Source organism: Mandrillus leucophaeus, unplaced genomic scaffold, assembly GCF_000951045.1.
Source record: "Mandrillus leucophaeus isolate KB7577 unplaced genomic scaffold, Mleu.le_1.0 Scaffold14, whole genome shotgun sequence".
NCBI classification, from domain to species: Eukaryota; Metazoa; Chordata; class Mammalia; order Primates; family Cercopithecidae; genus Mandrillus; species Mandrillus leucophaeus.
The window spans coordinates 1,812,297-1,825,172 of NW_012101365.1; the positions used below are offsets into that span (position 1 = coordinate 1,812,297).

The 12,876-nt window shown below is 44.1% G+C and overlaps 1 protein-coding gene across 2 annotated transcripts in view; it reads right to left on the reverse strand.

Moving 5' to 3' along the window:
- Positions 1-5,206: 5,206 nt before the first annotated feature.
- ORC1 (origin recognition complex, subunit 1) overlaps positions 5,207-12,876 on the reverse strand; it is a 41,545-nt gene continuing 33,875 nt past the window's right edge. For both annotated transcript variants that reach the window (XM_011973766.1, XM_011973765.1), the window contains exons 15-17: positions 7,827-7,996; positions 7,210-7,297; positions 5,207-5,768 (exon numbers count right to left, since the gene is read on the reverse strand). In XM_011973766.1, coding sequence (XP_011829156.1) covers positions 5,574-5,768; positions 7,210-7,297; positions 7,827-7,996 — 453 coding nt within the window. In that variant the 3' untranslated portion in view covers positions 5,207-5,573. The remainder of the gene's footprint in view (positions 5,769-7,209; positions 7,298-7,826; positions 7,997-12,876) is intronic.

Consider the following 12,876-nt stretch of genomic DNA (forward strand, 5'->3'; position numbering starts at 1 on the left):
TGAAAGTATCATTTTCCGGTCCGTTGAAAACTTCAGACAGGCAGAGCTCGCTGCACATCTTAAATAATTCAGAGAGTCTAACACTAAGTTCTCACTCGCATGCCCTGCTGTGCAATCAAATGGCATAAGGAGAGAAATGGAGTGTGCCCCTTTTCTGCCAAGCTTGTGTCAGTCACTTATCATAATGGAGCTTATACCAGTTCTCTATCCTGCAAGATGGACATCATCTCTAGAAGAAACGGAGGCTCAGAATTATTTGCCCAGGGAAATACAAAACCAACCTCTTTAACATCGGTAAATATGCTCTAGTCTAGTTTTCTAAGGAATGCAGGTTTCTCCTTGTGGCTTGCAGAGTCCAGTTAACAAGAGATTGAGCTCAGGAGTCCGAGACCAGCCTGGGCAACATGGTGAAACCCTGTCTCTACAAAAAATTACAAATATTAGCCGGGTGTGGTGGTGCGTGCCTGCAGTCCTACCTACTGGAGAGGCTGAGGCAGAAGAATCGCTTTAGCCCCGGAGGTCCAAGCTGCAATGAGCTGTCAACTGCACTCCAATCCGGGTGACAGAGTGAGACCCTGTCTCAAACTAAAACAAAAAAACCGAGAGAGGAGTAATGGGGAAGTGGCCAGATTCCCATCTAAAGTAACCACTTCGATTTTTGGGGGAAAGAGAAGGGCTTAAAAGGAAAATGTGATATGGGAAGCATGCAAGAATTGTACAGAGTACAACGTCTGTGTGTCTTGTTCTGGTGGCTATCTTGGGTCCCAGCCTACCTGGAGTGTGGGCTGGTCTCATCTCCACAATGGCCCCGCTGTTGACTAGCCAGCCACCTTGAAGTAATCTTTGGAATTTTGCAGCTGTGTCTCCAGGCTTGGTCTGTCTGTCTCAAGATTAGCCCTTGGAACTTCTAAGAAGGCAGATAATTAAATACTAGCATACAGTAAGATAAACGTGAAGGGAGTATATACTGTGAGAAAGGGAGGGATGTGGGATCTATTTTAAGGCTAAGGGAAAAGGCTTTTGCAGTTTGCTTCAAGGTTATATCTTGAAACCCAAGAGAAAGGAAAAAAAGTTTTAAAATGTATTTTAAACTGCTGGATTAGTTTCTTCTGTCTAAAACGTTGCCATCTCCCCTCCTGCCTATGCCTTGAACTTTTAAATTATGTTTCGTAGTTAGCGGTTTCAAAGATCTCCCAGTTTACTTGGACAAAGGGCTTTCCCATCTCCTGATCGCTTACCTTTTTTTTTTTTTTTAAGACGGAGTCTCGCTCTGTCGCCCAGGCTGGAGTGCAATGGCGTGACCTCGGCTCACTGCAAGCTCCGCCTCCCGGGTTCACGCCATTCTCCTGCCTCAGCCTCCCGAGTAGCTGAGACTACAGGCGCCCGCCACCATGCCCGGCTAATTTTTTTTTTTTCTTTTTTTGTATTTTTAGTAGAGACAGGGTTTCACCGTGTTAGCCAGGATGGTCTCGATCTCCTGACCTCGTGATCCGCCCGCCTCGGCCTCCCGAAGTGCTGGGATTACAGGCATGAGCCACCGCGCCCAGCTTTTTTCCATTTTTATTTATTTATTTATTTATTTATTTATTTTTTTGGAGACGGAGTCTCGCTCTGTCGCCCAGGCTGGAGTGCAGTGGCCAGATCTCAGCTCACTGCAAGCTCCGCCTCCCGGGTTCACGCCATTCTCCTGCCTCAGCCTCCCGAGTAGCTGAGACTACAGGCGCCCGCCACCATGCCCGGCTAATTTTTTTTTTTTCTTTTTTTGTATTTTTAGTAGAGAAGGGGTTTCACCGTGTTAGCCAGGATGGTCTCGAACTCCTGACCTCGTGATTCTCCCGTCTCGGCCTCCCAAAGTGCTGGGATTACAGGCTTGAGCCACCGCGCCCGGCCACCATTTTTAAATTGAGGTTTCACATCCATATTTCTCATTCGTTTTAAAAGTATTTAAAGATTTTTATAATGAAACATTTAAGATAGACACAAAGATATACAATATTTAACATTTACTAGAATGCAAGCTCCAGAGGCAGAAATTGTTTTGTTTCTTCTCCAAGTGTCTCGTGTCTACAGCAGTGCATGGTACATAGTAGGCACTCAATAGTTCCTTGTGTGTGTGAATTAACTACATGGGCATCAATTACCAGTTTAAGAAAAAAAAACAACATAGTTGAGGCTACCTGTACATCTCCCATATTGCAACACCTCCCTTTCTTGAAGATGTACCCATTATCCTAAATTTAGTGTTTATTATTCCCGAGCATTTCTATTTCTGTGTAGGTATCCTTAAGCAATACATAGTATTTTTTTGCAAGCTTTTAAAAATTGTATCATTGGTTACATACAGTGTAATTCTTCAGCCTTTTTCTACTCAACCCTGTTTGTAAGCTTTGCTCAAATTGACATGTATACTGTAACTAGTTAGCTGATTTTCATTTCTGTATATGATTCCATAGCATGAAAATAAGTCACTTTCCCAATGGCTTACCATTATAAAGAGAGCTATGAACTTTTTGTATATGAGTCTTGGTGTACGTATGTGAATTTCTCTAGGGCATATACTTAGGAATGGAATTGCTGGCTGCATTAGAGTTCTCCAGAAGAACAGAATACTATATATATATATTATAAATATATAGTCCCACAATAGGCTGTCTGCATGCTCTATTAACCATCACACTGGCTGATATGGCTTGGATCTGTGTCTCCACCCAAATCTCATCTTGCATAGTAATCCCATAATCCCCATGTGTCTTAGGAGGGACCTTGTGGGAGGTAATTGAATCATGGTTTCCCCCATGCTGTTCTTGTGATAGGAGTGAGTTCTCACAAGATCTGATGATTTTATAAGCGTCTGGCATTTCCCCTGCTGGCACTCATTCTCTCTCCTGCTACCCTGTGAAGAGGTGCCTTTCACCATGATTGTAAGTTTCCTGAGGGTTCCCCAGCCATGTGGAACTGTGAGTCAAACCTCTTTTCTTTATAAATTACTCAGTCTCAGGTATTTCTTCATAGCATGAGGACAGACTAATACGCTGGCTCATACAATTTCTTGCATTTCCTAGGCTAAGATTCACCAAATAATCTTCAAAAGTCATTCCACCTCCATCACCAGGGTATTGGAGTTCCAGCTGTTCTGTATAACCATAGAAAGGTTTTCTAATAGATGTGAAATGGTTTTGGTTTGCATGCCTCTTTTGCTGTTTCCATTTTCTTGATCATTCGTGTTTCTTCTTCTTTGGATGACTTATTTCTTATTTACCCTTTTTTTTTTTCCCCTGAGACAGTCTTGCTCTGTTGCCCAGGCTAGAGTGCAGTGGCATGATCTTGGCTCATTGCAACCTCTGCCTCCTGGGTTCAAGCAATTCTCCTGCCTCAGCACCCCCTAGCAGCTGAGATTACAGGTGCACACCACCACTTGTGGCTAATTTTTGCATTTTTAGTAGAGATGGGGTTTTGCCATGTTGGCCAGGCTGGTCTCGAATTCCTGACCTCAGGTGATCCACCCACCTTGGCCTCCCAAAGTGCTGGGATTACAGGTATGAACCACTTGCACCTGGCCCATTTTTTCTTTTTCATTGCAGAAGTTTACAAAATATTGATATTGATCCTCAATCCATTATATGTAATTATAAATGTATATGTGAATATAGAAATACATATTTTTGCTAAATGATTTGAGAATGAGTTGCATATATAACACATCACTTATAAATATTTCATTATGAATCTCCTAAGAACAGCATTCTCCGACATAATCACAAATTTATCATGCTCAGGGAATTTAACACTTATAAAATACTGTTGTCTAATACATAGTCAACGTTTACAATTGTTTATATTTTGTAAATCCAGGACCCAGTCAAGGTTTATATAGTGCATTTAGCTTTCATGTCTCTATTCTCCTTTGGTGTAGAATAGTTCCTCCATGTTTTATGTTTTTTTCTTGTGATATTAGTATTTTCAATGAGTTGAACAGCTGCTTTGCAGAGTATTTCTCCCTCAATTTAAATTTGTCTGATAATTTTATCAATAAATTTAGGACAGGCATTTCTGACAGGACTAGCACATGGGTGAGGCTGTTTTTTTTCAGTACCTCATATTAGGTTTTATTTATTTTTTTCAGACGGAGTCTTGCTCTGTTGCCCAGGCTGGAGTGCAATGGTGTAATCTCAGCTCACTGCAACCTCTGCCTCCTGGGTGGGTTCAAGCAATTCTCCTGACTCCCAAGTAGCTGGGACTACAGGTGACACCACCATACCCAGCTAAATTTTGCATTTAGTAGAAACGAGATTTCACCATATTGATCAGGCTGGTCTCGAACTCCTGACCTCAGGTGATCCGCCCACCTTGGCCTCCCAAAGTGTTGGGATTACCAGCATGAGCCACCCACGCCCAGCCTCAGTACTTCATGAGGTTTTAGATGTCCATTGTCCTGTTGTTGGTTTCCATATAAATATTAGAATTAACTGCAAAGTCATACAAGAAACCTTGCCAAGATTTTGATTGGAATTTATTTCTATCTAGAGATCACTTGCATCTCTTTTTTAGATTAATTCCTAGGAGACGGACATGGTGGCACACACCTGGAATCCCAGCTACTTAGGAGGCGGAGGCAGGAGGATTACTTGAACCCAGGAGGTTAAGGCTGGAGTGAGCTATGATCCATTACTGCATTCCAGCCTTGGTGACAGAGGGAAAACAAACAAACAAAATAAATATTTAAATCAATTTATTTCTAAGTACCTTATATTTTCTGTGACATATAAATCTTTTCTATTTAAAGATTTGTTTTTATGGTAAATGGTACCTTTGTAAAAATTACACTTTCTAGCCATTTGTGGCTAGAGATTACTTATTTATATTATTTCCAGCAGTTCCTTTTTTATAAACTAAATTTTGTTTATATTAATCGAAACTTAAGACAAATAATGACACACAATGAAAAGTCCTCCTCTAACCCCTAACCCTGGCCATCTGATTCTTTCCAGAGGTAATCAGTATAACCAGTTTCTTGCATACTCTCCCAGAACTATTTTAAACAGATATAAGTAAATCGTGTACTTATATTTTATATATGTTACCATTAAATAAATGGCAGGCCTAGTAACAGAAATAAAAGTCACATGGAAGGGCTATTGTAGGAAGGACAGTTTGGTTGCATAATCAGATGTTTGTAATGATTATAATGTAATAACTTCACAAACACTCAGGAAAAAGCAAATTATTTAATGGAAAATTCCAAAATACATGAGAGTCATTTCCATTCAATATACTTTGTTACAACAATTCCATGTGCTTAGAAAAAGGAAATTAGATTCTTTGTAGACTAGCTGGGCAACATCGTGAAGCCCTGTCTCTACAAAAAATACAAAAAATTAGCTGGGCGTGGTGGCATGTGCCTGCAGTTTCAGCCACCTGAGAGGCTGAGGTAGGGGGGTCACCTAAGCCTGGGAAGTCAAGGCTGCAGTGAGCCATGACTGTGCCACTGCACTCCAGCCTGGGTGACAGAGCAAGACCCTGTCTCAAAAAACAAAACCCAGCAAGACCACAGTCTTTTAACTTGTGAAACCCCTTTACTCTTCTTTCAGTGCATACAGCACGTCATCCTGGCTAACGTTGAGCCGCACCCGAAGGAGCAGATCGTTCCTGCTGGGCTCCACAAGCAGGAGGCGACAGGAGCCCAGGTGAGAACACACGGCCATGGTCTCTGACACGGTGGGGTACGACAGCCCCTCCATTCTGCACAGTGCCACATGTTGACTATATATCTAGACACAAATAGCAAGGCAAAGGTTAAGAGGAAATACAATCCTGGGGCTTTTTCTGTTCCTTTCTTTCTTCATTTGGGAAAATCAGACACATGGCCCCCAAGATATCAGACACTCCAGAAGGCATCAGTTGGTGCCCCAGTGGTACACAAAATGCAGAGGCAGAATGGAATGCTAGCCTTGGAATCAGAAAACAGCAGGCCTGAATCCTGGTGCTACCACTTACCTAAATATGTAAACCTGGGCAAGTTACTGCACTCTTTTGAGCTTCAATTTTATCTATAAAATACACTGTACCTCCTTTGTGAGATAATGGATATAAAATGACTAGTAACTCTCACTGGTGATACAGATAGTCTTGTCTCCAAGGGCTGAGTTCCACAATTGAGATTGTCAAAATTCAAGTCAAATTTTGCTACAAGGCCACTTTCCTTACCAGGTACAGTGAGCAAATGCCAAGGCATGACCCTTGGAAAAGCACAAAGGCCCAGAGAGAAAATTGAATAAAGAAATAAAGGGAGGCAGGAGGATAGCTGGAAACACAGATTCCTATCCTAATGTTCTCCACTGGGCCAACTAAGTCTGGAGCATTTCTGGTCACTTTCCATTCTTAATATCTATGAGTCCATCCCCGTCCCAGTCCCAAGACTGGGAGCTTGTCAGGAACAGGGATGTTAACCAGATCAGCTTGGGGTTCAAGGATCCATCACAGTTAATTGCACACTGCAGATGTTCAGGAATTGTTTACAAACTAAAATGAAAGTGACTCTCTGCAGAAAAGCTATCTCAGACTGTAGGAGGAGAACGGTAATGGGCACAACATGACCAGTAACTAAAATTTTAAACAAGAATTTACAACCAACCCAATAAATAAGTATCTGAAAGGAAAATGTTTTCCTGACTTATTTTAGTTAAATAAAGATGTCTAAAACATACATACACAGACATACACACTCTCAGGTACACACCCATGAACACCTTTAACAATTCATCTTCCAAGGCAGCCAATTACCTAGAGAGACCAGTCTTAGGTAAACTAACAAATCACAAGCCCTACTGATTCCTCTCACTTGATCTAATTGAACTATGCCCATGTAGGGATTGGAATGATCTGTGATTTGCTCTCAAATATGGCCTCATTCTGAAAGCCTTGACTCCACTACAACATAAGCTGTAATCAGGGAGTAACTTTGTCTTATTCATCTCATTCTTTGAACAGTGTCTGGCACACAGGCTTTCAATCTAACATGCAGAACCAGTCGCTAAAGGTCTCTGGCTCATGCAGCTCTATAAAATGTCACATTAAAGTAGGTGCCGGTCTGATATTCTTTCACATAGACTAGGTGGCACAAAATAGAGACTGTCACACATTCATGGAAATTTCCACGTATTTTAAAAGTGCAAGTCCAAAATCTAGAACGATTTGAAAAGAGGAGATCACCTGCTGGAATGTGGCTTCCTCCAGTCCTGATCGACGGAACTCTGCAAGGATGGCTCTCAGGAAGCTCTGTTCCAGAACAGAGGAATTTCTTAAAGGAAACGCGCAGATGTGAGTTTTGTTAGTGGCTGTAACCCCAGCCCAGAGGAAAGCCAAAGAAAGCTTTTCTGTGTCTTTAGAAAAGAGAAAACCTGGGAAATAATTTCTTCTATATTACGTGGTAAGGTTCCTCCTGACCCCCAAACACTCAAACTGATACAGAAAATGTCACTGCGGAAGTGAGGAAACATAGCAACTACATCTGGAAATATACTGGTCACTCAGAAATACCCGTGCCCTCATTTCATGAGCTGGGCGCATCATTCAGTGTGAGAGAAGCAGCTGCTTCTTTTTATTTGTTCCTATCATAGCACTTTTACGCCCTAAACACCTATAATATAGCTCAATAAGTGGCAAATATTCTATTATCCTAGGGTTATATTTCTGTCTCCCTGACTAGATAATGTCCCTATGAAAAAGAACCATGTTATTAGTAAGTGCAGGTTGAATGAATAAAAGCTTAGGAAGGGAAACATGTTTCTACAGCCTTCCAGGAAGGCTCAGGAAGTGGAGCATCTTACTTGATGGCCGTGATGTATGATGACGAAAACATCTCATCCACAGCTTCCATGGAGTGGGCTATGGTGACCAGGCCAGGGGAGTCAGGCTTCTGCTGGGAGAACTCACAGATCTCTGTGGCACGCCTGCAGATGTCCAGGCACCGTCGTGCATCTCCAGAGAGTGCTGCTACCTACAAGAGGGAATATTTTATTCCTGAGGCCACCTTAGCCCAGAAGAACCAACAGATTCTATATTCAACTAAAAAGAAAAGGTAGTGCTGGCAATGGACGTAAGCATAAAGTTAAGTACTTAGCCCTGGCAGGGAACCTTGAGGAAGAACAGAAATGAATTCTTATATTGTACATGGGACTCTAATCCTCTAGTCCAAACCTCTGTCTTGGTTTTACAGTTAACTCCACAGTGGACAATGCAGAAATTATCAGTTTTACTATTCAGGAAATGAAGTCTAAAATCAGAGACCCTTGGTTCAAGATCATTATTGAAGCATTTGCAGAGTTCTCACTCTTGCACAGAGAGAGATGTGTGCCCCCAGAAGCAGCCAGCCAAAGCCAAGAGGCTGAGGTGCAGCCTATCTGGAGATAAAGCCATAGCCAGGCACCCCTTCAGCACGTGGTGAATTTGGGGTCGGATTGGTCAATGGCCAAGAGGCCCAGAATCAAGAATGGAGGAAAGGGCTGGGCGCGGTGGCTCACACCTGTAATCCCAGAACTTTGGGAGGCCAGGGTGGGCGGATCACCTGAGGTCACGAGTTTGAGACCAGCCTGGCCAACATGGTGAAACTCCATCTCTACTAAAAACAAAAATTAGCCAGGGCCGGGGGTGTGGTGAGTCACACCTGTAATCCCAGCACTTTGGGAGGCCCAGGCAGGTGGATCACTTGAGGTCAGGAGTTAAAGACCAGCCTGACAAACATGGTGAAACCCTATCTCTACTAAAAATACAAAAATTAGCCAGGCGTGGTGGTATGCGCCTGTAATCCCAGCTACTGGGAAGGCTGAGGCAGAAGAATCGCTTGAACCTGGGAGGTGGTGGTTGCATTGAGCCAAGATCACACCACTGCACTCCAGCCTGGGTGACAAAGCTAGAGTCCGTCTCAAAAAAAAAAAAAAAAATCACTTTTCAAGTAACCCAAGACACAAACGTGACTACTGGCTTATATTTTTCCCTTCCTCTAATCCCCCACATTGAACTGGTAAGGGTGTCCTGTAGACCTTCCTGCTTCATCAGTTCTCCTCCCCTCCCATCACCACCTGTACAGCCTGGTGAAGAGGCACCTTCTGTGGTGAATCATGGATTCAAGAAGTACTGCAGGGGCCTCAGGACAAAGCGAAAGGGGAACTCCAGGGGGTAAGGAAACACCTAAACCAGTCTGACCCCGAGGGTATCAGTGACACTTGGTGACCCTATGCCTCCCTTCGGGCTGCTGCTCGGACAAAGGAGACACAAGAAAAAGCTAAGGCCCAGTCAACATGGAACCTAACAGGACATCCCGCATGCACCTGAAAGTTGACCTCCACTTCAGCCTCAGTACAGGCTGAGTGAGACCCATCACACAGAAGGGATGGCAGGGAAAACGGCCTACCTGACCGTGGTGCTAGGTGGATGTGGGCACACACAAAAAACTTGGGTTTTATTTATTTACTTATTTATTTGAGACAGAGTTTCACTCTTGTTGCCAAGGCTGGAGTGCAATGGTGCGATCTCGGCTCACTGCAACCTCACCTTCCAGGTTCAAGTGATTCTCCTGCCTCAGCCTCCCGAGTAGCTGGGATTACAGGCACCCACCACCACACCCGGCTAATTTTTTGTATTTTTAGTAGAGCTCGGGTTTCACCATGTTGGCCAGGCTGGTCTTGAACTCCTGACCTCAGGTGATCTGCCCGCTTTGGCCTCCCAAAATGCTGGGATTACAGGCGTGACCCACTGCGCTGAGCTGAGTTTTTGTTGTTTTTTTGTGTGTTTGAGAGAGGGTCTTTCTTTGTCACCTAGGCTGGAGTGCAGTGGCATGATCATGGCTCACTGCAGCCTCAACCTCCTGGGCTCAAGCAATCCTCCCACCTCAGCTTCCCAAGTAGCTGGGACTACAGGTGCATGCCATCACATTGGGCTAATTTTTAAATTTTCTGTAGAGACAGAGTTTTAATATGTTGCCCAGGCTGGTGTCAAACTCCCCCACTCAAGTGATCCCCTCACCTTGGCCTCCCAAAGTGCTGGGATTATAGGCATGAGGCACCCCACCCGGACACTCCCCTGAGGTTTTACAACCATAAGCCCTCGCTTGGATTTGGAGCCCAAATTTATGTTGTCTTTCCTACAATTCTCAAGTGGAGAATTTTATTTTAAAAATGGTAACAATTGGTAGTGCCCCTAGATAATAGAAGCAAAAAAAAAAAAAAAATTCTAAATGAATTCAACTTCAACCCAGGCCCCAATTAACTAACAAATAAAGCATGCTGAATCCCAAGCATATAGTAAAAATAAAATAAAAATCAAGACACAAAAATAAGAAAACCAAGCCACATATGCATGGGAACCAGGATAATCAATGGTTATCAGAATCAGACCCCTAAAGACTTCAGATATCATAATTATAAGATATAGAATATAAAACGGATTCACTTCATTACGTGTAAAGAAATAAGAGAGGGCTTTGAAACCATGGGCAAGAGATTTGAGGAAGAGCAGCATCCAAATCTGATGCCTTCTGAATCTTTGTTAAAAAAAAAACCGGGCCAGGGCTGGGGCCAGGCACAGTGGCTCACGCCTATAATGCCAGCACTTTGGGAGGCTGAAGCGGGCAGATCAAGAGGTCAGGAGATAGAGACCATCCTGGCTAACATGGTGAAACCCCATCTCTACTAAAAATACAAAAAATTAGCTGGGTGTGATGGCACATGCCTGTAGTTCCAGCTACTTGGGAGACTGAGGCAGGAGAATTGCTTGAACCCAGAGGTGGAGGTTGCAGTGAGCTGAGATCGCATCACTGCACTCCAGCCTGGGCAACAGAGCAAGACTCTGTCTCAAACAAACAAACAAACAAACAAACACAACTCTGGCCAGGCGCAGTGGCTCACGCCTACAATCCTTTAACTTTGGGAGGCCAAGGCAGGCAGATCACTTGAGGTCAGGAGTTCAAGACCAGCCTGGCCAGCATGATGAAACCCCACCTCTACTAAAAATACAAAAATTAGCCAGGTGTGGTGGTGCCTGCCTGTAGTCCCAGCTACTCAGGAGGCTGAGGCAGGAGAATTGCTTGAACCTGGGAGGTGGAGGTTGCAGTGAGCAAAGATTGAGCTGCTACACTCCAGCCTGGGCAACAGAGCAAGACTCTGTCTCAAAAAATAATGACAACAACCACCACCCACCCCAAAACTCTAAAAGGAAGGGAAGCAACAGAAGATTTAAAAATATAATTCTGCAAGTTAGTGCCAGGCACGGTGGCTCACACCTGTAATCCCAGCACTTGGGAGGCCGAGGAGGGCGGATCACAAGGTGAGGAGATCGAGACCATCTTAGCTAACATGGTGAAATCCCATCTCTATTAAAAATATAAAAAATTAGCCGGCACGTTGGCGGGCACCTGTAGTCCCAGCTACTCAGGAGGCTGAGGCAGGAGAATTCAGGCATGAACCCGGGAGGTAGAGGTTGCAGTGAGCCGAGATTGTGCCACTGCACTCTAGCCTGGGTGACAGAGTGAGACTCCATATCAACATAACAATAATAATAATAATAATAATTCTGCAAGTTAGAAAGACGTGGAAGAGTAGCGGTTAGTGTAGTGGACTGCAGAAAGCCAAATCCTAAACCTATATTGACGAATCCAAGAAATCTAACTTACATTAAAAATCTTCAAAATGCTCAGGATTTAATGGTGCTGGAACTAGAGGTAAAGGGGGCGTTGTTGAGCTAAAGTAGGGAATTTTTTTTTTGAGATGGAGTCTCGCTCTGTCTCCCAGGCTGGAGTGCAGTGGCGCAATCTCAGCTCACTGCAACCTCGGCCTCCCAGGTTCAAGCAATTCTCCTGCCTCAGCCTCCCTCGTAGCTGGGACTACAGGCTCAAGCCACCACGCCTGGCTAATTTTTTGTATTTTTAGTAGAGATGGAGTTTCACGGTGTTAGCCAGGATGGTCTTGATCTCCTGACCTCATGATCTGCCTGCCTTGGCCTCCCAAAGTGCTGGGATTACAGGCGTGAGCTGGCCAAAAGTAGGGAATATTAAGTTGTGGTTGAAAATTTTAAAAAGTTGAGGATGTTAAGAAACTAAATGTAAGATGCTTTAGATCAGGAAACAACAAAATATGGCTCACCATCTTTTTATAAATAAAGTTTTATTGGCTGTAATCCCAGCACTTTGGGAGGCCAAGGAGGGTGGATCACCTGAGGTCAGGAGTTCAAGACCAGCCTGGGCAATAAACATGGTAAAACCCTGTCTCTACTAAAAATACAAAATTAGCCGGGTGTGGTGGCGCATGACTATAATCCCAGCTACTTGGGAGGCTGAGGCAGCAGAATCGCCTGAACCCAGGAGGCAGAGGTTGCAGTGAGCTGAGATCGCACCATTACACTCCAGCCTGGGTGACAAGAGTAAAACTCTGTCTCAAAAAAAAAAAAAAAAGAAAAGTTTGCTGACCTTTGTCCTAGATCCTTCCTCTATTTCACACTGTTGGGTGAACATACGGCCACTGAGGGAGGCTCTGTTAGAAAAGCTGGGGCCATGGCAATTTGTACTTTTCCCATCAAACTCTTTGCCCTAAAGTTTACTCCTCTTCTACCAAGGTAGGCAATCAGAAATTTGCCAGGCACAGTGGCTCACGCCTGTAGTCCCAGCACTTTGGGAGGCCGAGGTGGGTGGATCAGGAGGTCAAGAGATCGAGACCAGCCTGGCCAACATGGTGAAATCCTGTCTCTACTAAAAATACAAAAATTAGCTGGGCGTGGTGGCATGTGCCTGTAGTCCCAGCTACTCGGGGGCTGAGGCAGGAGAATCACTTGAACCCAGGAGGCGGAGGGTGTGGTGAGCCAAGATCGTGCCACTGCACTCCAGCCTGG